This window comes from Ascidiella aspersa, chromosome 5, assembly GCF_963924565.1.
Source record: "Ascidiella aspersa chromosome 5, kaAscAspe10.2, whole genome shotgun sequence".
Lineage (NCBI taxonomy): Eukaryota > Metazoa > Chordata > Ascidiacea > Phlebobranchia > Ascidiidae > Ascidiella > Ascidiella aspersa.
The window spans coordinates 15,517,424-15,540,702 of NC_139451.1; the positions used below are offsets into that span (position 1 = coordinate 15,517,424).

Here is a 23,279-nt window from a genome sequence, read left to right on the forward strand (position 1 = left end):
TTAGTGGCTGGTTGAGGCGTTTCCCTTGTACTCGCAGGGAGAAACGCACTTTTGTGCTTTAGGACCGAATCGCCTGTGGTACCAGCACAGTCGAGCGTCGTGCAGGTTTCTTGTTTGCGGCGTATTGCGCTTCAGAATTGCAATTTCTTTTTGCAGTTGATTGACTTGGGCCAAAATGGGTGACGTGTCCATCAGGTCAATCATGTTGTCAGCTTTCTGCGCCAAAGCTGATAATTCCAGATCAAGTGTGGCCAAAACTACTCGCAAATTGCCTGGTAATCGTTGAAGAAAAAGTTCGCGAAGCAAATTTTTCGAATCTTCTTCGCCCATAAGATGTTGCATTTCTCGCAACATTTCTGAAGGCTTGCGATCGCCCAGGTCTTCATGTCGAAGAAGTTTCTGTAAGCGTTGATGCTTGGTCATCGAAACCCTGCTGATGAGTGCACATTTTAACTGCGCGTAAGGATCCGCGTCATCTGGGTTTTTTATAATGTCCCGCACAACGGCGGCGATTTCGGGTGACACTGCTGCTACCACATGATGGTACTTTGTTTTCGATAGTGTCACGCCTTTCACACTGAATTGTGCTTCTACTTGTAAAAACCATAGTTCGGCGTCTTGTGGCCAGAATGGCGGAATTTTAACAGCAACGGCTGCGACATTTTCTTCGTCCATCATAGAATTAAGTTAAGTGCGTTGAACATAAGCTAGCCTACAACCTAGCAATGTGTTGTGGTTTTACCTTGCACTTACTTTGCTTGCCGGGGTCACCATTTGTAGGAGCCAGAGCAGTGCACACGTCAGCTTGTATTTTCGAATGACCGAGCGAGTGACCGCTCGGAAAGAGCACGATAGAAAGACGTGTCGCGTGTAGCATGTCGCGTAACACATATAATAAAAGGATACGCTACAATACAAATATTGACGGGTATCAAATGCACTTTAAGCATTCCAACACAAATGCTGGAGGTGTGTGCATCTATTCTCAAAATAGTATATCTGTAAAAGAAAGGGAAGATTTACAAATCAGTATACCACAAGAATGTGAAAATTTATGGTTAGAAGTAGGATTAAATAACAAAAAAACTATTATTTCTGTAATATACCGGCACCCTGAGCCAGACTTTGCAACCTTTCAAAACAAATTTACAAAAAACATGGAAATCCTAGAAAAACAAAAAACAACATACTACATTGGAGGTGACTTTAATATTAATCTACTAAACACCAAAACAAATACGATACAAGCATACATAAACAATATAAATACAACCGGAAGTCAAATACTTATAGATAAACCAACAAGGTATGAACAACACTGTAAGCCATCACTTTTAGATCACTACTACACAAACGATATTAAAAGGCATATAGTACCGGTAATACTACAACAATATGATGTTTCAGACCACCTGCCAACAGCACTCATACTACCATACCCACAACCACCAAACAGACAACAAACCGAATATACAAAAAGGGATTTAAAAAATTTTAACGAAGAACATTTTCTTAACGAACTCCAACAATCCCTTGACAGTAAATTCTACCAATTAGAAGACAACGTAACCTTAGAGGAAGAATTTGTAATGTTTATAGAGATACGTTTAAAAACATATTACGAAAACATGCCCAAATGCGACCCCTAACTAGGAAAGAAAAAAAACTAAAATGCAAGCCATGGATAACACCTGGCATACTAAAATCAATCAAAAGAAAAAACAAAATGTTTCAAAAATACTACAAAACAAACGACACTGAAAAGCTCAAGGCATACAAAATATATAATAATCACTTAACAAAAATAAAAACTATGTCAAAACAACTATTTTATCAAAACAAAATAGGCAATAAAAAAGACACAACAAAAATCTGGAAAGTAGTGAAAGAAATACTAAATAACAAAAAGCCTAAACAGGAAATTAAATGTTTATCAGTAAGTAATGATAATGTTACAGATCCTCAAATAATTTCAAACACACTCAACAAATACTTTCAAACAGTTGGGGAAACACTGGCCAAACAAATTCTATCTTCGACCAATGATTTTACAAAATACCTAAAAAATCGACAACAAAACTCATTTTTTCTTTCGGCGACCACAGACTTTGAGGTATCAAAGTACATTGCACTTTTAGACCAAAAAAAAGCAGAAGGACCATACAACATACCAATAAAATTTTTAAAACTTAGTTCAAAAGTCATTACACCATTACCTAACGTATCTGTTTAATAAGTGCATAACTTCTTTCTCCATACCACAATGTTTAAAAAAGAGTCATATAACCCCAGTTCCTAAAGTAAAATATCCCCATTTACCTGCTGATTTTCGCCCAATAACAATAACACCAGTACTGAGCAAAATTTTTGAAAAGATTATTCTTTTTCAACTTACCAAATTTTTTACTAAAAACAATACAATTACACCAGATCAGTTTGGATTTCGCAAAAACCACTCAACCTCATTTGTAATTGCAGCCCTCTATGAAAACATACTACATTCTTTAGATAATGGACAACATCACTGTACTGTATACATGGACCTATCTAAAGCATTTGACACAGTAAATCACTCAATATTACTCAGGAAGTTACAACATTATGGAATTAGAGGGGGGCCTTTAAATCTTTTGGAAAATTTTTTAACAAATCGCCTAAACGAAGTAAAATGTGGCTTACCACAAGGTTCTATCCTATCTCCAATATTATTCCAAATATATACACAAATGATTTACCAAATGTCACAGACATGTCATGTAAAATGTATGCTGATGATACCATATTTTATGCGGCCTCTCTTGAATCAAAGGACCTACAAAAACAAATGCAACAGGAAATAATTAAAGTAGATGACTGGATGAGGACAAATAAACTATCACTAAATTATACAAAAACTCAATATGTAATAACACACAATAAAAACCTAAAAATTGCAGATTTTTAGGAATTGTCATGGATGACAAAGTCAACTGGTCACAACACATTACAGCAGTATCATCCAGGGTCTCACAGTCCATTGGAGTACTCTACAAAATTAAACGATACATAAATAAAAACACATTATTATTGCTATACTACGCCTTTATTCACTCCCACCTGCAATATGGAATAATAAACTGGGGACGAGCTAGCCAATCACACCTTCAGCATTTACAAATACTCCAGAACAGAGCATTGAGAGTCATATCTGGAATCAGCAATTACAGTCATATCCATACAAAAACAATCTTCAAAGAAAACAAAATACTACAAATACAAGATATAACACAACTGGAAATTCTTAAATTCATGCACCATTACAAAAATAACTTACTTCCAGCTTTGTTTCAAAATTTTTTAAGACCTATATCTGAGATACATAGGCATAACACTAGACTGGGAGACGCAAAAAATTACTATGTTGAAAAAATACGTAGGATCTCGGGCCAAAAACAGCTTAAATATATAGGACCTAAAATATGGGCAACCTTACGTCACGAACAAAAAAATCTCACCTTCAAACACTTCCAAGACAGTGTGAAATCGCAACTATTGCAATCGTATTAAATACAGCTTTATCATCTTCTATTGATTTTGTTTACTTTCTCACCATGACAACTAAATGTAAACAACGGAGCAGACGCTGCCCGAGGTTTACAAATTGGTCAACAACCATTTTACTTATTATTTACCACTAATTTTATTACTATTACTAATAATTGCCAGCCATAGGCGAAGTCGCACAGACACGTGCGAAGGCACAGATTTAAAATAAATCCTGCAGTACGTAACCGTTGTATAGTACATTCTGACCTTATCGTTTTTTGCTAGTTTTACATTGCTTTTTCGTATCCATTTCTTATTTCAAAAATTTATATAAAACCGTTAAAATCTACATACTTTCTATCTACGCACTTTTTGTTTCCAATTATTGTAACTTTCAATATTGCCACTAAATTTATTTATTTTTGAGGGGCAGCTCGACTCGATGACCGAATGGTCCTTTCGCTGTCCTTGTGTTATTATTTATGTTATTTTGTTTTTTTCGATGTTTGCAAACATGCACAAAAATAAATTGAATCTGAAAATTGAATCTGTAGTACAGGGGTCGGCCACCCTTGACATGCACGCCACTTGATTTAACATGCATGTTATATCAACTTAAGAGACTTCATTTCCGTAATTTGCAGCATTGTGACATAACATAGAGTTTTTGGACAACTTTGGACAAAACAAGACAGAAAATTGTTTTTCTAGCGATTACTGTAAAATGACTTTGGAAGGTAAGGTTTCATCGATCATATTATTTGGGCTAATCTTAATTATATTGAAATTGATCTATTTGTATGTTTGTTACAGCAAATTAAGAATTGGTTATTTGTTTTAGGTTGGTATCGAGGGGAGAAAAGGGCGATGAAGTTTGCTCTTCCAAGGGTATGGCGGGAGCCAACGACCCACACAGATGACTGCTATTTTTATATGGTTAATCCATCCAGACGCAGAGCTGGAAAAAACGCTCCTCCTATTGCTTACCCAAATATTCCTTCCTCAATAGCTCCGGTGCCACATTCAGATGAACTGCCAGTGCCTAATCCCCCCAAGAAATGAGCAACTCTTAAATGATGAGTCCACCACCGAGGAAGAAGATGTAGATGTTGAAAAAAGCAAAAATGGCCAAAACGGAACGAATTTGTTGTTGGAGAGAAAAACGTAAAGCAAACTCGGTGGATTAACCCAAACAAAGTGCTTATGTCTCCCCTTCACATTTGGCTTTATAAAGCAATTTGTGAGAGCATTGGATAAAGGTGGTGACGCATTCCAGTTTCTCCAGAACTTGTTTCCTGAACTATCAGAAGCTAAAGTAAAAGCTGGTATATTTATTGGCCCACAAATTAAAAAGATTCTCAAGTCGAATGATTTTATCCAAATGCTTAATGATGTTGAAAAGAAGGCTTGGAATCGCTTTGCAGATGTGGTGAATGGGTTCTTGGGCAATAACAAGGAAGATAACTATGCCGAGCTCGTTTCCTATTTGGTAAAGTCGTATGGAAACATGGGGTGCAGAATGTCCATGAAAGTACATATGCTTGATGCTCACTTGGACGAGTTTAAAGACAATATGGGAGCAATTCCATCAAGACATAAAAGATTTTATGATGGGAGATTATGTCTGGGCCTTGATGCGGGAAAGTGATGTAGAGTACAAAAGAAAATCCCGCAAAACATCCCATTTTTAACTGATTTTATACTTGAACTGTTTTAATAGCCTGAAATATTTATTTAGTTTTGCATTTATTAATACATTTATGTGCAAATTTCCATGTACCAAATGCCTGTGCTTTGTGATTTGATTTTAATAACAAAAATTCTAATTCGTTGCCTATTGTTATGCCAACTCAGAATTAACCCTTTGCCAGACAAAAAAATAGGCTGTAATTTACTTTGCGAAAAAGCAATCGATAGCCTACGACTAACGCGTCAGAATATTTAGTAAATACATTGATAGAATATAACTTCTTAGTCGATGCCAAGCGATTAAAAATGGACTTACAGCGATCTAAGACATTTTGGTAAATATCCATGTCCTATAGGGTAAATCAGTATAACCATGCACAATATTGCACATACTAGCAAATTAAAAAAATTACTCTCCTAACCACAAAATCAATGTTTGGAATGAACTATATTGATATTTGGAAGTTTCTAGGTGAGAGAGATCAGGAAATATCAATTAGAACCCGGGAACAAAAATCGTGTTACACGGTGTTATTAAACTTTCATGGTCCTTTAAATAAGCAATAATACTTACCAAAGGAACGGCTGTTATAAAAAATAAATTTTGACAAAGTTGATATTTCAAAATGTTCAACAGCCTGCTCAGCTGAATCATAGGAAGCAAACCACTTAAGACAAATATAGTAGTTAAAGTTACCTGAAACTTTATACAGTGGGTGGGTGCTCTAGTTACCTGACAAGGATTTATGTCTTCTCTTCCGGTCAACGGCCCTTGCACTTTTATCCTGGAAAGAATGGACGAGGATGGTGAAATCCGAGTAGCGTCTGTCAACACAAATTCATTAAGTAAGAAACTGGACAATGTTCTATCATTTATAAAAATAAATAAAATACATATTTTAACATTAGTAACTTTGATAAAATACCAAATAATAAAAATATAAAATTAAATGCAAACACTAAGCAATGCTAGATATAACTTGGCCGGCACTGCTTTTTCAGTTAATAGCCCCTTCCTTGAAACCCTAGATAAATATAGCATAAATCACTGTATCATAATACCCAACCGTATACAAAAACTTACACTAAAATGGGCATCAGACAGCAAACAACAACAGATCAACATCCACAATGTATACTTGACTTGAAGTCAGGGGAGGCAACAATAAATGCGAAAAAACGGGCCGAAATGCTTAAAACAGTCCTAAACGACATCAGGACTACGCCCCAAAATAACCATAACCATATCATCCTGGGGCATTTCAACTTAACTGAATACCCTAAGGACAATTACTTCAATAAGAAATAAACAAACAGATGGATAGTCGAAAGGAGTCAACTTTTAAAAAAGCATACACATACATAACCAAAAGATCGGCGTCCAGGATCGACAGGATCTATCACACCAGGAGCCTGTCATCCTGGATAAAACAAACAGGCCATTTTCCATGTGCCTTTTCGGACCATTCTCAATCCCCTTTTATTAAGATTAAAATTAGCTCCCAAACAAGATAGGGAAAAGGCACATGGAAACTGAACTGTCAATTGATGGAGAACGAGGAATACAAAACGTTAATAAGGGAACACTTGGCGCATCGGCAAACAAGATCATATTATAAATTGGTGGGAAGATTTAAAAAACTCCATAACATTCTCCATCAATTTAAAACACATTTCAAGAACAAACAAAAACACTACACACCCTCATGGAAAAACTGGACCCACAAATACAAACAAATGAAACAAAAAATATTGTAAGGGGCTAAAATTAGATCTAAAATCAGAGATTTTGAAAACAACGAAAAACCAAACAAACAATTTTATCTCGCTGAAAGAATCCACAATGGAAAAAACAGTATACATAACCTACATAATGAAAAAAACAAAAGCATAACCACAAATCAGGAAACAATAGAAAACATAATATATGACTTTTACAATGACATCTGGGGCCAAAACCCCACAATAGATATAATAAAACAAAACAACACTTTGAAAGACATAAACATACAGACAGAACACACACAACATTACATAACCACACAAGAACTTAAACTGGCACTAAACAAAATGAAGAGAGGTTCGTCTCCAGACTGCGACGGCCTACCAGTTAAACTTTATATAACCTTTTGGCCCCAACTAAAACTGGACTTGATATAATTAGTGAACAATATATGAGAATGGCCGTCGTCAAATTAATTCCAAAAAAGGCGATAAAAACCAAATTTAAAAACTGGAGACCACCAATCTCTCTTCTTAACACAGATTACAAAATAATAACCAAAACAATATCAAACAGACTCACACAGCACCTTAACAACCAAATTTTACCAAACCAAAAATGCTGCCTTAAAAACAGACAAATTCAGCATATACATTACAATATAAAAGCAGCAATTCAACACTCAAAAACATACAATCAACCCCTAGCCATCATTCTAACTGACTTATCCAAGGCCTTTGACCGGCTTGACGTCGGTTTCGCGGTCAGGGTCTTGGAGAAGTACGGCACACCAGCATACCTCACCAAATGGATAAAAATAATATATACTAAAATAACGAGCCAAATAGAAATAAACGGAAAACTAACAAAGGAAATCGTGGTGAGGAGGGGCATACGTCAGGGATGTCCCTTGAGTATGCTCCTCTTCATCACGAGTGCCGACATACTTACCATAATAGTTATAAATAACAAAAAGATTAAAAATTCCGAAATTCGGCAAAACAAGCCTCAAAATTGTGAAGAACGTGGAGTCGATCGGCCAACTGTTTAAAAACATTAAAAACTATGAAAAAATTGGTGGACAAAAACTAAACATAGAAAAAACCGAAATTATCTGCTTTAATAAAGAACTAAAACATAAGGTGAATCTTGTATACCCAGAATATGTTAAAAATAACTGTAAAATACTCGGAATATATTACGATGAGAGTGGAGACCACCAGAAGCAAAACTGGCCGAAAAAGATTGATAAAATTAAAAGCATAATTCAAATTCATAAGTACAGAAATCTTTCGATCCTTGGTAAAATTAAACTGATACAAGCCCTCGTCATGTCCCAAATAATCTTTACAGCTTGAATCTTAACCATAAGGCAAACATATAAAAAAGAAATGCAAACCCTCATCTTTCGCTTTTTGTGGTTTCTATAGAACAGTTAGCAAGGAAAAAACTTATCGCACCAATCAAAGAAGGCGGCCTATGGGTGCCAGACGTCGGAAGCAAAATAGAAGCTGCTCAAAGACTAAAAAATTAGACTCGATCTCCGACTTCTGGCAATCATGGGCCAGATACAACTTAGGATTCAAAAGTAAAGAAAATAATTTTTTTTTTTTATCTAGGCAAAAAACTCAGAATAAAAATTATTGGTATAGAGCAGTGTTTCTCAAACTTTTTCCGATGGCGTACCACTTCTTCATTCACTACTACCTTGCGTACCACCTGGCCCCTGAATAAATTACTATACTCAAATGTACCAGTATTTATTAGTTATTACCGTTATTACTATAACGCAATACGAGTTAACAGCAAGAAAACACATTTTAATGTGATAGGTGCAACTGTTTCTTTTGCACAAGCTTGTCTATCCGGGGCACAACATTAGTCACAGCACATCGAAAATCGTGTTTAGGCTCAGTTAGACGATTCCGGCTCTTCGACTTAATGGCCATTAAGGCCGAGAACCCTTGCTCACACTCCCATGTCGAGGGGAAAACTAATAGCTGAGGAACAGCATTTTGGGCCAATGTTGGGTAAGTGGAACTCATGGATAACCAGAAATCTATAGAAGAGCATTCCTTCTGCTTTGCTTTTGCTGTTTCGTCAACCTGAATATCAATAATCTCTTCTTGTTCTCCTGTTCCTACGGGTAGAACAACTGGATTGATGCAGAATGGATTGACAGCGTAGGTGCAACTTTCAAAATAATGTACCAATTCCGTTTTGAGCAACTTAAGGTGGTCAGCAATTTCTTGAGATAATTTGTCACTGGGGTCAACTGAAAGAGTGCTAAGCTGTTTAAACATTCCGTACTGTTTATTTTCCACGTTTTTAGTCCATATATCAAGTTTGCAAATAAATGCTTTCAGTTTTGTAATAAAAACTGTTATATTGCTGTTCGGTCCTTGGAACGAAAGATTTACAAAGTTTGGGGCCTGGAAAATGTCCGACATGTAGGCCAGCTGTAAGATAAACTCTTCGTTCTCTAAATCATATTTAAAGTCGTGTTTTTTCTCATTGAAAAAGGTCAGTAATTCATGCCTAAGTTCAAAGACCCTCATTGTCACATTCCCGCGGGAAAGCCAGCGAACCTCTGTGTGAAAGAGAAGACACTTATGATCAGAACCGACATCTTCACAGAGCCCTGCAAATAGCCGAGTATTTAGAGCTGATGTTTTTATAAAATTCACAATCTTAATGATTTTGTTCAAGCATGACATTAAATCAGAAGGAAGCACTTTGGCGCAAAGTGCAAATCTATGGATAAAACAGTGGACAAAGGTAGCTTTTGGTGATACATCTTTCACATATGCTTGAAATCCTGACTTTCTTCCAAGCATTGCCTGAGCACCATCCGTCGTGCATCCAACTAACATTTTCCAATCCAGGTCATTCTCCTTGAAAAAATTGTCCAAAACGTTGAATACATCTTTCTCTTTTGTTGTAGTAGCCAGCTCCTGACTCAACATTAACTCCGTTTTTACCGTGTCATTTTGGATAAAGCGGACATAAACCAGCAGTTGGCTACACTTGATGGAAAATCCAAACTTTGAGTCTTTTGCTCCAGCAATCACTTGTTTAGCAATGTCAACAGACATATCTTGAATACGTCGTTTTACAGTGTCGTTAGAAAGGGACACGCTGTTCAGTTTGTCCGCTGCCTCTTCTCCGATCAGGTTCTTGACTAGGATTTTTGCTGCTGGTAAAACCAGGGACTCAGCGATTGTATGAGCTTTCATATTCTGAGCTACCAGAAGAGACACTTCATATGACGATTTTACTATCCCTACTTTCTTTTGATGAAACTGGCCTGTCTTGTCTAGGCGTTGTCTTTTCGTGTTCTCCCCAAGTCGCTCAAAATAACTCTGATCTCGGTTCTTTTTTTCTGCATGATTTGAGTCAAGGTGCCGTTTTAACAAACTTGGCTTCATGGCCGCATTAGAAAGGGTTTTCATGCAAACCACACACTGTGGCAAACACTCTCCTGCATGTTCGATTGCAATGAACCCATACTTGATGTATTCTGGATTATATTTTCGTTTCGACATGCTTAAAATATATCCTGCTTACTATACTGATCTATTAACCTGTTATAGCTCCAGTTACTATTGAGCTCATCTCATCAGTTGCTTAGTTTTGTTTTTTAGGATCAACTATGACGCAATAATGCCAACGTGAAATTGTTCTACAGTTAACTTATTGTTATATTGTCGTGTATTTATAGTAGTTTTAGCTACTGCAAAGAATGGCAAATTGTAGATTAAATACAATAAAATAACGCCAAAATCTTCGCGTACCACTTAAAAAGCTCTCGCGTACCACAGTTTGAGAACCACTGGTATAGAGCAAAGAGATTATAACCATGAGGACAAACTCTCACTTTTGCCGTTTTTCTTTTGCCTTTAAGCAATACATTCTACTTTCGACAGCCGTCACGGTCTGATTCACAATAAGAAAAACATCATCTTTCCCATTTAACCCTGTTATAAAAATGTACGCTTTTGGCGTAATTTCTCGTTTAAAACCCTGTAATTATTTTTTAATTCGGTTTACCTCATACAAATTCGACTTAGAAGACCAAATAAGGCTAGCAGAGGTTGCGTAACACTTTTTTAGATTTCTACTACATATTTTTGCAAGGTTTGAGAAGTGATTTCGTCAAAATGTAGGTAATGATTGGGCTCCCAGTCTAAATTTTACTTGTGTTATGTGCTACATAAGCATAAAAAGGAAAACTTTTGCAGCTTCAGGATTTAATCTTATGTTCTAGACAAAGTTTTGTTTCAATAGTAAATGATTGTATATAACAAGAGTGGTTTAATCAAAAATTTATTTTCGGTAGGCTTCGAAACAAAAATGGCTAATCTGTGTTGTCTACCATTTTGCAATAACCGAGCAACAACAACTACTCTGTTTAAAGTTCCTTCTCGGAAGTATGCAACCAAAGCAAATTTTGATTGGGCCTGCAATTTTGAAAATTTAATTTTGGTGATTCGAGCTGATAAGCATATCCAAGATTTGTTATCTAGAGATGCTGCAAAAATATGTGAAATACATTTCAAGCAATCTGATATTTTATTAAGTAAGTTGCTTTTTCATATTTGTTACATCCAAGTGTTCCTTTTCTATTTATATACCCTACATATTCTAACCAGAAGGAAACCGCAAGGAGCTGAAAAATGGGGACTACCCAGCTTGGAGATGCCAAAAAAAATTGGCATTCCAAAAGTAAGAGCTTTGCCAAAATTCAGAGGTGGTGCCAACCATAAACACTACAAAACCATTTCCACTTTGAATAATGATACGCTGCTGCCCGAAGGCTGGAAAAAAATCTTCCATAATGATTTGGCAATTTTTACATTTGATATTGGGTTTGATCAACCTAAATTCTCCCTTGGCGTGTCCCAAGATTTTATTCCCTCTGCATGCTTTTTTGGATGGAAAGCCAATAAGGAAAGTTGTGTTTCACTTTTGAAAATGAGGGATCGGTCCTTGTATAGCAATCTTTTATTAATGGAGTCAATGAATGTTTGCCCTGGATTAAATATTGCGATTGGTATACCACATCTACAGACAAAGAGTGCAAATCCCTATAGTTTTCATTCTGCTCCCATTGTTAACACCATAGCTAAAAGGTAAAAACCATTTGGTCTATTTTTTAACGAAAATATTTTGTTTTAGGATCATTCAGTTGGAGGCAGATGTTGCTAAAGCAGGAGAACCAAGTAGAAGTCACTGAAAGTACTTTTCACAAGATTTAAAAATTCTGATAGAAAGAGGTATAATTAGTTGGCCTACAGTTTCCTTATTTTTATTTCACAACATTTTGTTTTTATTAGCCAGAGACGGAGGACAGCTAAATGATTTTTATAGTGTGTTTTGGAAGGAACAAATGACATTAAATGCTTCGAAGACGAATGGAGAAAGATATCACCCTGAAATTATAAAGTAAATGATACAATACTCATCTTTACATTAGGTTGAACAACAAATAACACAGATACATTTTTAGATTTTGTTTGCGTCTGGCTGCCAAAAGTAAAACTGCCTATCAGGAGCTCAGAGAAAGTGGTATTTTGAGATTACCAAGCTCACAGACTTTACAGGACTATCGGTATGTTTAGGGAGTACATGTCGTATTTTCAACAGTGTTGTGACCAAATCTTTAAAAAAGGTGAATTTATCTTATTATGTTCTAGAAATGTTTACCAAACAGCACCAGGTTTACAAAATCATGTGAAGAAAAATGTTTAACTATGGCAGATCATGAAAGACTTCTGGCTATTTCTATTGATGAAATGAAAGGTATTTTGGCAGTTGAGAATATTTCAATAACACACAGTGAAAGGTGTAAAAATAAAAAATGAGATAAATATCTTTAATTTAGTTTATGGGGAATTTGAATAGAATTGTTAAACCCTTGATATTATTTTTTATTAAAAAAACACAAATCAACTAGTGCAAAGCACAATAAAATAACATGGAAAAGTAGCGATTCACTTATAGGGGTGTCGTATAATTCATTCACTCACAAAACATGGTTGGAAAATATTCTACCATATTCTATTCCACCTTTACACTGATGGGTGTGATTAGGCTTGCGGGCTGTCGGTTGCCTAACATGTTCTGTACTAAAACCTAAATTATTAGGTAGTTGAATATTTTTATATTACAGATGCCTCCAGCGACAAAATGGTGGGATTTGTTGATTTGGGCCCAAACAGAGCTGTTGATGAGGTACCTGCAACACATGCACTACAATTCTATGCGCGAAGCATTGTCAGCGCTTATTCTAGGCCTATAGTGTTTTATGCTACAAACAACGTCAAAGCAGATGTGTTGGTTAGTATGTTTTGGGAAGTGGTTGAATCACTTCTCAAATGCAATTTTACAGTAGTTGCACTGGTTGCAGATGGTGCTTCATGTAACCGAAAAATGTTTAATCTTCTAAAAAGTCCTGGCTTAGATGTTTCCTATAAATGTGTTAATGTCTACAAGCCAGAATGGCCAATATTCTTAATTAGTGATCCACCACATCTCCTTAAAACAACAGTCGGCCAAATGGATCTAGATGAATGAAATATGATAAGCATTACATTTTATGGCAGCATTTCTGTAAAGTACCCCAGCTCTTTCAAAGTACAGAATTGAGAAGCTGCAAATTAACAGACTGTCACTTTTCGCATCAAAGTTATGCAAAAATGAGAGTTTGTTATGCTGCTCAACTTCTTTCAGGATCTGTTGCCAAATTAATGGCAAACCGTGGTGGCGAGGAGATGACAAGAAGTGCATGGTTTGCTGACCTGATGATGAATAGATGGTTTGATTTAATGAACACCCGAACAGATTTTGGATATAATTCTGACTTAAAACCTTACAGGTCAGAAGATGATCCCCGCTTAGTCTGGTTAAGCACAACCTTTCTGGAAGAACTGGAAAAATGGAAATGTAGTTTAAAAGGTTCGTTGGCAGAGCAAGCAAAGCAATTTTTAAGCCACCAAACTTATGAGGGCTTGTTGATAACTACAAAAGCAATTACAGAATTGGTCAAATTTATTCTTAATAACAGCCCGGAAAATGTTTATGTAGTTCAAAGAGATTAAATCAGGAACCATTGGAGTCATATTTTGGCCACATGAGACAAATAGGGCGCAGGAATGAAATGCCTGATATTAATCAGTACTCACAATTTGAAAATGTCATTGTCTGCAAAAAAAATATAAAGTCTCTCAAAGGGTCTAATGTAAAACATAAATTGGATTGGAAGAATGCTCCAGTATCTGATGAACAGCTACCAAAGCGCCAAAGAAATCTGACATAAAGCCTAAACGGCCTTTTTCAGGGCCACCCTGCTTGAAAAAGAGATTTTTCAGATACAGTTTGCGCAATAATAATATTTATTAATAAGTAACGATATTATTAAAATAAAAAACGATAAAAACAATAAGTTCACAAGGGCACAAAACACCAAATGTTTCAAAGTTATTAGTGAATATAAAAGTGTGTGAAATAGTAAAATGACTACAGTTTATATTTAGACACAGTGTGAATTTTAAAACACATACAGAAGTTACATTTTGTAAATGATTTACATGACTTGCATGTAAAACTTATTCCAAACATTATAAAAATGCTATCTACTTTTGTATTCATTTTGATATTTAAAACTATGAATGGTTAACTTAACAAATGAACACTATTTCATTTTTTTACGCAAACTAACATTTTGGTCGAAGTTCACATTCATATTCGAAGTTATATTTTTTGCCTTTTGATGACAGCGAATTTTAAGAAAAAACTGAATAACTTTAAGCAGCAACCTGTGTAAGCAATTATCATATACAAATTCATTAAAAATATGCTGTACATAAACAAAATCGATAGATTCTAAAACAGTTTTTCTAGTATTTTCAACAGAATAATATTTTCTAAAGTTTCTTTCCAAATATATAATGAACTTCGTTACAGATTTTACTGGCGTTGTAAGAGAGCCATAGTTGACATTGTTTTTAACACATATTAATGAAGTACTATCACTAGAAATACTTTCACTGACCATAGCTTTTAAATGAACGACCTCATTTCTACATTTGCAGCGTCTGATAAGTTTGTTTAAAATGTATCCAGCAATGTACTCAATTATACTCTCTTCATCTTTGTTAAGAGTGTCATTAAGATTATGTTTAATTGAACAGTTTTTTTTTTAAATGAAACAAGTAAATATCAAACATTTTTCTTACTGTCCCTAATGCTTGAATTCGCGGTAAGCAAAACAATGATGGGATAATAGTTATTCCATCAATAGAAAAATTACGAAATAAAATATCTCCAGATGGTTTTTGCAAAAAAAGCTTTAAAAAGTATTACAGTGCGTTGGAGTTTAAACTTTCTTTTTCCCCGCCTGCCTCCAGCCACCACTTCAAAACTTCATCGTTTGAGTAGGATTGAACATTTTCTGTAAAAATAAGTTAGCTTGTTCCGATATGAAATCATGAACTCCTAAGTTATGTAATATGAGTTAAGTAGTCTGTTATTGTAATACCATGCTTTTCTTTTTGATGCCAGATAACTTCGTCATCATTTTCCAAAATTTGATCACACTTTTGGCATCTGTACATCATTGAAACATTTAGTTATTAACTGGCTAATTAGTTTCTAGTTAAAAGTTACACGGATGCAATTTACTAAACAGTGCATACAAAATTAGGTTTATTACAAATTCCAATTCCTACTTTTTTTGTTGTAAAACCTCTTCCGCTTCTATTTCATCACCAAAAAGAACTTCAATAGATAAATTATAATTCATTTTGCTGGGCACCTATCATGTTAAATAAACTTGGTTAATTAATTTTATTAGGATCTATTATAGTAAAATTTTGCCGTTACTTTACCCTTCTACTTAAAAAATACTTCAGTAATAACTATTTTTTACATTGTTAATAGAGATAGACCGATATTATGGTTTGCTGATAATATCGGCCAATATTTCGCTTCTACCGATATATCGGTATCCGTAAATGTAGACGCATATGATATAATCATTCCTGTATAACAAACTACTTACCCATTTTTTGTTAAAAAATAATTCGGGTTTACTTAGCATTACATTTAAAAAAAAAAAAAGTTCAGTTGACAAAATTGTAAAAAAATCTAGTACCATATCCGTCCAAAAAAGTGATATCGATCAATCTCTTATTCTTAACCTGCTATACAAATAAATAAACCAATGTACATCTGGCTTGTGTGTAAACAACTAAGGTGTTGTGATGTTTTTATGGTAAGAAAAAGTGGAAATTCTTCCTAAGGCAATGCCCCGCAACCGGTGTGCCGCGACATCATGCAAGGTGGCAGCACTGTTCCCAGAGGTGTGTTAAAAAACCATAAAGTATCATTGACATTATGTGATTGTATAATTAGTCTTTGCATCTGTTTCAAAAAATAAATTAAAAAAGGGCCTGTAGTGTTAATAATATTTGGGTTAGGGTGGGTCAAGTATCATTATTTTATTTATTCTTACATAGTATTTCTTCATTGCAATTTCAACTTTGACAACTAGTTTAGTTAATGTCAAAATAAATGTGGTAGGATTCTAGACCAGAGTACAAAAAAGTATTAAGGTCAAGTTTCATTTTTCGAGTGCTAAGGGGTACAAAATAATGGAATACGTAAAAGTTTTGGGTTGCAGAGCACTGGCCTAAAGGAACTAATAAACCTAAAAAACGTCAAGCTTTACAAATTTCATTTAGGTGCGAGATCAGCTAAACTAAACTTTTGAATCTGGAAAATTTTGCTTTCTTACTGAAACAAAATCCAATCCTAATCTCGGTATGCAGCAGGCAACTGCAAAGCTCTGATGCTAGTCTTCTGCAGCAGCAAAGCACACTATACAATGTTTGCGTGCCTCAGCTTACGACAGACTACACCTAATTATTTCTGCGTTATTGCGCCAATTTTGGCTAACTAACGTACCAGTCAAACGATAGTTGTGCTTGTTTTACTATTATGCACCAGAGCGGAACGCTGTCGAAAGTAGAACAATGGACTACGTCATAGTTTGTCCTCATGGTTATAATCTCTTTGTATAGAGTAACCCAAAAAATTGTTTAGGTGAGGGCTGCCACCTCCGGACAACCGTCTACCAATCCTTCGAACAGGAAAGGCACGAAATCCATACAGGGAGGGGAGGCGCCGGCTGGTAACGGATGGGGTATAGGTGGTGGCCTCATCATATGTTTTATGCCTCTTCGGCCAGGTGCCGGTGGTTTTATTGCTATTTGTGGGGCGTTTCAATGATATTACATTAGAGGTGCAACAAAAAAAATGAAGGACATTAAGTTTGGCATATATACAAGAAATAATACGAATAAAAGTGGAAGGTGAATTGAAAAAAGTTAAGGGTGATAATTATAAAGATAGTAGTAATAGTATTCTTTTGTTGTTTTAAGTATGTTTATGTTGTGTTATGGTTATTGGTTTGTTATATTTCAAAGAGGTTTTGTTTTGGTTGTTTTCCAGGTTTGTTCTCTGTCGTCTTCATTTTAGCTGGAGTTCCATGGGCCCGTGTTGATGTTTTAAGTATTGGGTGAGGAGGTTTGTTTTTATTCTGCGTTGTTTGTTCTGTATTTTGAGCTATTTCTGTAGGTTTTTCGGAGGATTTTGGGTTTGGAGGTTTTGTTTCTTGATGAGTAGAGGAGGTTTCATCGTCAACTGTTATGGTAATCGAGGAGTTGGTTGGAGGTTGTTTTTGGGTTTATGGGGGTGGAGGTTGGATAGTTTCAGGTTGCAATGGCGGAGTTTTGTCAGCTGATTGACATTCGTCGTTTATTGTGGTTGAAATTGATTTTGGGCACTGGTAAGACCAGTGTCCAGGTTTTCCACATTTTGGTGAAGTATTTTCTTTTGGTTGTTTGATTATATATATTTTCAGTCGGTTTATTGTGATTTCATCCGGTATTTTTTTGATATTAAGGTCTTCGAAGAAGAGTTGAGTGTAGCCGTTTCGAATAGTGGGATGTTCTTTGTGTGTACAGTGGTGAATTTTTTTGAGTTTACCCCAATTGTATTTTTTAGCTATCTCTAATGTTTCGCCGTCTCCCCATTCGCAAGGAAATGGGTATAAATTGATTTTGGTTAGGGTTTCGGATGGGTCAAAAGATGTGATGGTAAGGTAGTCTTCAAGTACTAGTCTGTTTTTTAAAGTTTCGTGTAGTTTGTTTTTGGTTGCTGTATCCAGTAGTGTTAGTCGAAAGATATTTTGGCTTTTGTTGAGTGTTCGGCAGCCAATGATGAATTTTACGTATGAACATGAAATGGTCTAAGTTACAGTAGCTTTTCTTTTTTTTTTTCTTTATATATTATACTCAGGTATGCAACTGAACCCTTATGAGGTCCAGTGCTCCCTAGATTATTTTTTAATCACATACGGTTGGATCATCATTCGTATAATACATCTTCGGCCGAGACCTGTGCCGTAAGGTGGCGCAAAAGAGTAAGAGTAAGTTATTTGTAATTTTGTAGTAGATAGTGGTGAAGTATATGCAATTAAAAAATACAAATAGTGATATATATAATAACGTTAAAATTAAAGAGAGAGGAGCGCAGCAACGCCAACAGTCTCTTGGTCCATGAGATTTGTGTTTAAAAATTCTGTTAGTTTTTCTAATCCTATTTTTATTTTTAGGTCCGAAATAAAGGTTTGGAATTTGGATATGATTTCATCGGTAAGATTAATTATGAATTGTTTTTTATCCGTAACATATTCATTTCTAGTTTCCAAAATAGTTTTGAATTTAATTATTGTTGTTTTTAGGATTTGGAGGATTTTTAAATTTACAAAGTTATTTTGGAAACCTAATGAATTTTGATTAAAAAGGAGTGCATCCTCGTTTGGCAGGAAACTTTGATTAAAGTTTTGAGTTGTAAATAAATTTAAATTTTGAGTTATACTTTTAGTTATTTCGCAATCTAAAATTAAATGTTTGATGTTATCTTTGTTTGATTGACAGAAGTTACAATTACGTTTAATTAATTGTCCTGTTTTGTTTTGATAGATTTGATGGCGTTTTTAAAAGTCTCCCCAGCAGAAGGCACCTTGGGATATACGGTAGGCAATTTGTTTTTCGTTGTTTGTAAATAGGTCTTTTGTTTTCGGCGTTTTGAAAAGTAAGGCTAGCCAGTTGATGTTTTGGTTGGAATCTGTGAGTTTAAGAGTGGTTTTTGTTGCTGTAATTTGGTTTAGGGTCTGGTATAAATTTTTTAATTTGGAGTTTTCCCAATCAAATTCTGGGTCATGGAGGTTAAGTTTGTCGTATTGTGTTAATATATATTTCCATTTTGGGTTGGGTTCTAAGCGTTTTGGGTAGTTATTACTAAAGAGGTTGTTGTTGATTGTTCTTATTTTGAATCCAATTTGGTAAAGCATCCAGTCATGGAAGATCTGGTTTGTTTCGTTAATATTTTTGATATACTTTATTCTTTCTAGTTGGGCTGCATTTATTTTATTACGTATGTTTATCATTTTAAGTCAGCCTTCTTTGTAGTCAGATTGCAGTTTAGTTCGGCTAAGGGGTTCTATTTTAAGTGGGGTCCATAAAAATTGATTCGCGACGTGTTGTAAGTACTTTATTGTTGTGTTGTCGGGGATGATTATTCGCGCTAAGTGTATTATTTTGGATACAATTAGGAAATTTATGAGATTGATTTTGCCAAACATGGTTAAATTTAGGTGTTCGTATTGTTTTATTATACTTATGATTTTGCCTTTTGCTGCGTGCCAATTGATTGCGTTATTATTATTTGTCTCATTGTAGATAATTCCTAGTATTTTAATTTGTTCGGTAAAGTATTGGTTGTAGTTAGCAAATAAAAGCGATTTAAAATCTTGGACAAGCGTTAGTATTTTGGTTTTGTTTTTGTTTAATGTTTGGCCTGTAATTTTTTCATAATTGTCAAGTTCTATAAAGAGGTGTTTGATTGAGTTTGGGTCTGATACGAAAAAAGTATTATCGTCGGCGTATTGTTGCATTTTAATTGTGTTTTTCCTAATTTTGATACCTTTGATTTCCGGATTGTTTTGGATTAATTCAGCTAACACTTGTCCAAGGCAAATATATAGAATCATTGATAGAGAACAGCCCTGACGGACCCCTCGTTTTATGTTTATATCGTTTGAATTTTTACCGTTAATTTCAATTTTGCTACCAATGTTTCGGTAGAGTATGGTTTTATTGTAAATTGGTCGACTTTGAATTTTTTTAGAATTTGTTGAATCAGGTGGTGGTCCGCTTTGTCGAATGCTTTTTCAAAGTCTGTTACTAAAAGTGCCAATTTGTTATTTTTATCTTTACTATGTTCTATTGCCGAATTAATATTGTAATGAATTTCTTGCATTTGCCTATTTGTTACGCCACATTTTTGTGATGTGTCAATTTTGTCGTCGAGTTGTGGCCTTAGTCTATTGGTAATAATTTTACTTAAAATTTTGTAATCAGTGTTTAGCAATGAAATGGGTCTCCAAGTTTTTTATATAATTAAGGTCGCCTTTTTTGGTATTAGTTTTGTTACAGCCAATTTCATGTTATTAGTCATTTCTTGTTTTAGATAAATGTTCGCGTATAATTCAATTAGGTCGTCAATTAGATAATTTTGAAATTTTTTGTAAAATTCGCTAGTAAGTCCGTCAGAGCCGGGGGATGAATTATTATTTAAAGAGCTTATGGCTAGAATTATTTCTTGTTTATTTATGAAAGAGGGAGGTTCTATGTTTTGGTCAGGGGATTTGCTTTCGCTTTTATTTCCTATTTTGTCTAGAATTTGTTTTTGTTTGGCGTGGTCTATTTTATTTTCCGTTCCCCATAATTTGGTGTAAAATTGGTGTATTATTTTTTTCAATGTGAATTGGGTTGTTCGTAATTTGGTCGTTTTCATTTTTTAATTGATAGATGCCTGTTTTGAGTTGATTTTTTTGTTCTAAAGAGAAAAATTCTTTGTTCGGTTTTTCTCCATTTCCTATATGTTTTATCCTAGAGCGTATTTTTTGTCCTTCTAATTTTTCTGTTTCAAAAAGTTTGAGTTGTTCAATTGTTTCTTTGTATTGTTTATTTAAGTTTAAATCGTGTGATGTTAGTGATTCTGTTAACAGTTTTAGTTTTTGTTTTAGAGCTTTTTCATGTTTTCGTTTTTGATTATTTTTGTATTGCGCATATTTTATTGTATGATTTTTTATTCGTTTTTTTAGATTTTCCCACCAAATAAGTTTATTTGGTTCCGTATTTTCAAATTTGTATTCTTTAATTAATTTTATTATCGAATCGCAATAGTATTTTTCGTTTAATAAAGAGTTATTCATTTTCCAGAATGATTTTTCCTGTCTGCGTGCTTTACCAAGTTGGATCAAGAGGAATGGGGCTTTTGAATGGTCGGAAAAAGTAACAGGTATGTAATGTGAGTTTTTTTGTTTATTTACGCGTATATTCTATCTATTCTGGTGGCAGATTTTGCAGTGACAAAGGAAAATTCTTTTTCATTTTTATTTTGGTGCCTGAAGGTGTCTATTAATTTAAAGAGCTTTTTGATGCGTATCCAGTTTTGTTGATCCATTTTTGTTGCGCTGAGTTTATTTATTGTATCAAATTCGTTATATGTAAAATTAAAATTGCCTAGTATGTTAGATTTTCTATATTTTGGTTCTTTATTTTGCTTTCAATTAGGTTCTGTTGTTTTTTTCTTGTGCTAGGGTTTCCGGATTGTAGGTATAAATTGATTAAGGTTATTGTTTTGTTTTGCGTTTTTTCAGTTAGTTTTATAGATTGTATCCTGTTTTGTTCAATAACCTCATGTTGGACGTTATAGTTTTGTTTTATTTTATCATTTATAATTAGTATAGTCCCTGTGCCTGTTTGGTGGGGAGTATTTGGAATGTTTACATATGCGGTAAGTTGCACTGAATATGTGAATAATAGAAATCACCTTGACCCTTGCAAGATAAATGTCGACCTTAATTCCTGATCAGTAACAGCAAAATAATCTAGCAAAGCTAGCAATTCAGGTCAGACACATTAACCAGATCTTAAAAAGATATATATATATTTCGCCAACTAAGGCATCGTCAGTATATCTTATTCAAATAGAATGCGGTAAGTTTATTTAATTTTGTCCAATTTAGACTCAGATTCTACTACATTTAAGTCAGGACCAAGAGGTGATTTGCGAGAAGAGTGTGAGTCCCCTGGGTAGTCAGCTGTGGAGATCAGGATCCCCAGGTAAGTCTAGTCTTCGGTTAGTGTCTCCTAGTTTGGCTTTCTTTCTTTCCTTTTCTTCTTTTGGTGTCAATTTTCTTCTTTTGTGTGGTGTTGATGGTGTGTTGGTTGAGTGTTTGTTGTTTCGTTTTCTTCATGTGTTGAAGGTTGAGAGTGTTCTTCTTCATCTGGTTGAGTGTGGTGGTTTGCATTTTCGTTTGTGACATGAGTAAAGACTGGGGAGTCGATATTTGATAGTTCACCCAAGAATTCGTGATTTGTCAGTTCGTCATCAGCGTCGTTGGCTGTATCGCTTACGACATTATGCTTCGGGGGAGGAGATTTTCCTTGTTTGTCTGTTTTGTGATAGGGGATATAAGTCCCGATGGTCCTGGAAGGTTGTTTTGTTGGCGTTCGTTTATGACATTGACAAGTCTTGAAAGTTGACAGGGTCAGGGTTAGTGGTAGCTTGTGTTGTTTGCGAATATTGGAGTGTACATCTGTTTGCCCAATGTCCGGGTAGGCCGCACCGATTGCATTTTGGTCGTGTATTCTCTTGTCCAGGTTTAATAGTGCGTATGCGATGTCCAGCTACAACAATTTGGTCTTGAATGTTTTGCATTTGGATTTTCTCAATAAAAAGATGGTAGAATCCGTTTCTCACGTGGGGTATGTTTCTGTGAGTGCATGGTGTGATTCTTTTTAAAATTCCCCATTTGTTGTGTCTGACAATTTCGTCAATTTGTTCTAGTTCCCATTCACAAGGGACGGGAACCAGTGTGATTTTATTTAGGAGTGGCGATGGTTCCATTACTTCTAGTGTTATTTTTTCTCCTTCGTATTCAAAATTTGGTGTCGTTTGTAGAATATGTTTGGTCTCATTTTTGTCAGATTCGGTGAGAAAGGTCAGTTGAAAATTTGTTGATGACGGTTTACTGTCCGGCATCCTGTGATGTGGTCGATTTTATTTTTTAATGGTTGGTATTGTTGTATGATGCTTAGGAAGTCATCAATCAGAAATTCATTGGGTGAGTATACCTTTATGTTGACCGTTCTGGTCAGGGCAAAGGTAGATGTCATGGTATGTTTTGTTCACATGCCAAAGAGCA

The 23,279-nt window shown here is 35.0% G+C and overlaps 3 protein-coding genes and 1 pseudogene across 3 annotated transcripts; 1 reads left to right on the forward strand and 3 right to left on the reverse strand.

The window, feature by feature from the left end:
• LOC146145084 (uncharacterized) lies at positions 1–675 on the reverse strand. Its single transcript, XM_083390479.1, has one exon. The coding sequence runs from the start codon at positions 673–675 to the stop codon at positions 1–3; it is 675 nt and encodes a 224-aa protein (XP_083246605.1).
• Positions 676–8,757: 8,082 nt separating this feature from the next.
• Positions 8,758–9,495, reverse strand: LOC146145085 (zinc finger BED domain-containing protein 5-like). Its single transcript, XM_083390116.1, has one exon. It carries the CDS (start codon positions 9,493–9,495, stop codon positions 8,758–8,760), a length of 738 nt encoding a protein of 245 aa, XP_083246242.1.
• A 2-nt stretch (positions 9,496–9,497) lies between these two features.
• Positions 9,498–10,482, reverse strand: LOC146145086 (SCAN domain-containing protein 3-like). Its single transcript, XM_083390480.1, has 2 exons — positions 9,733–10,482; positions 9,498–9,578 (listed from the first exon to the last, which is right to left on the reverse strand). The coding sequence occupies exons 1-2, from the start codon at positions 10,480–10,482 to the stop codon at positions 9,498–9,500; spliced, it is 831 nt and encodes a 276-aa protein (XP_083246606.1).
• Positions 10,483–11,290: 808 nt separating this feature from the next.
• Positions 11,291–17,133, forward strand: LOC146145087 (uncharacterized; annotated as a pseudogene).
• The last annotated feature ends 6,146 nt before the right edge of the window (positions 17,134–23,279 follow it).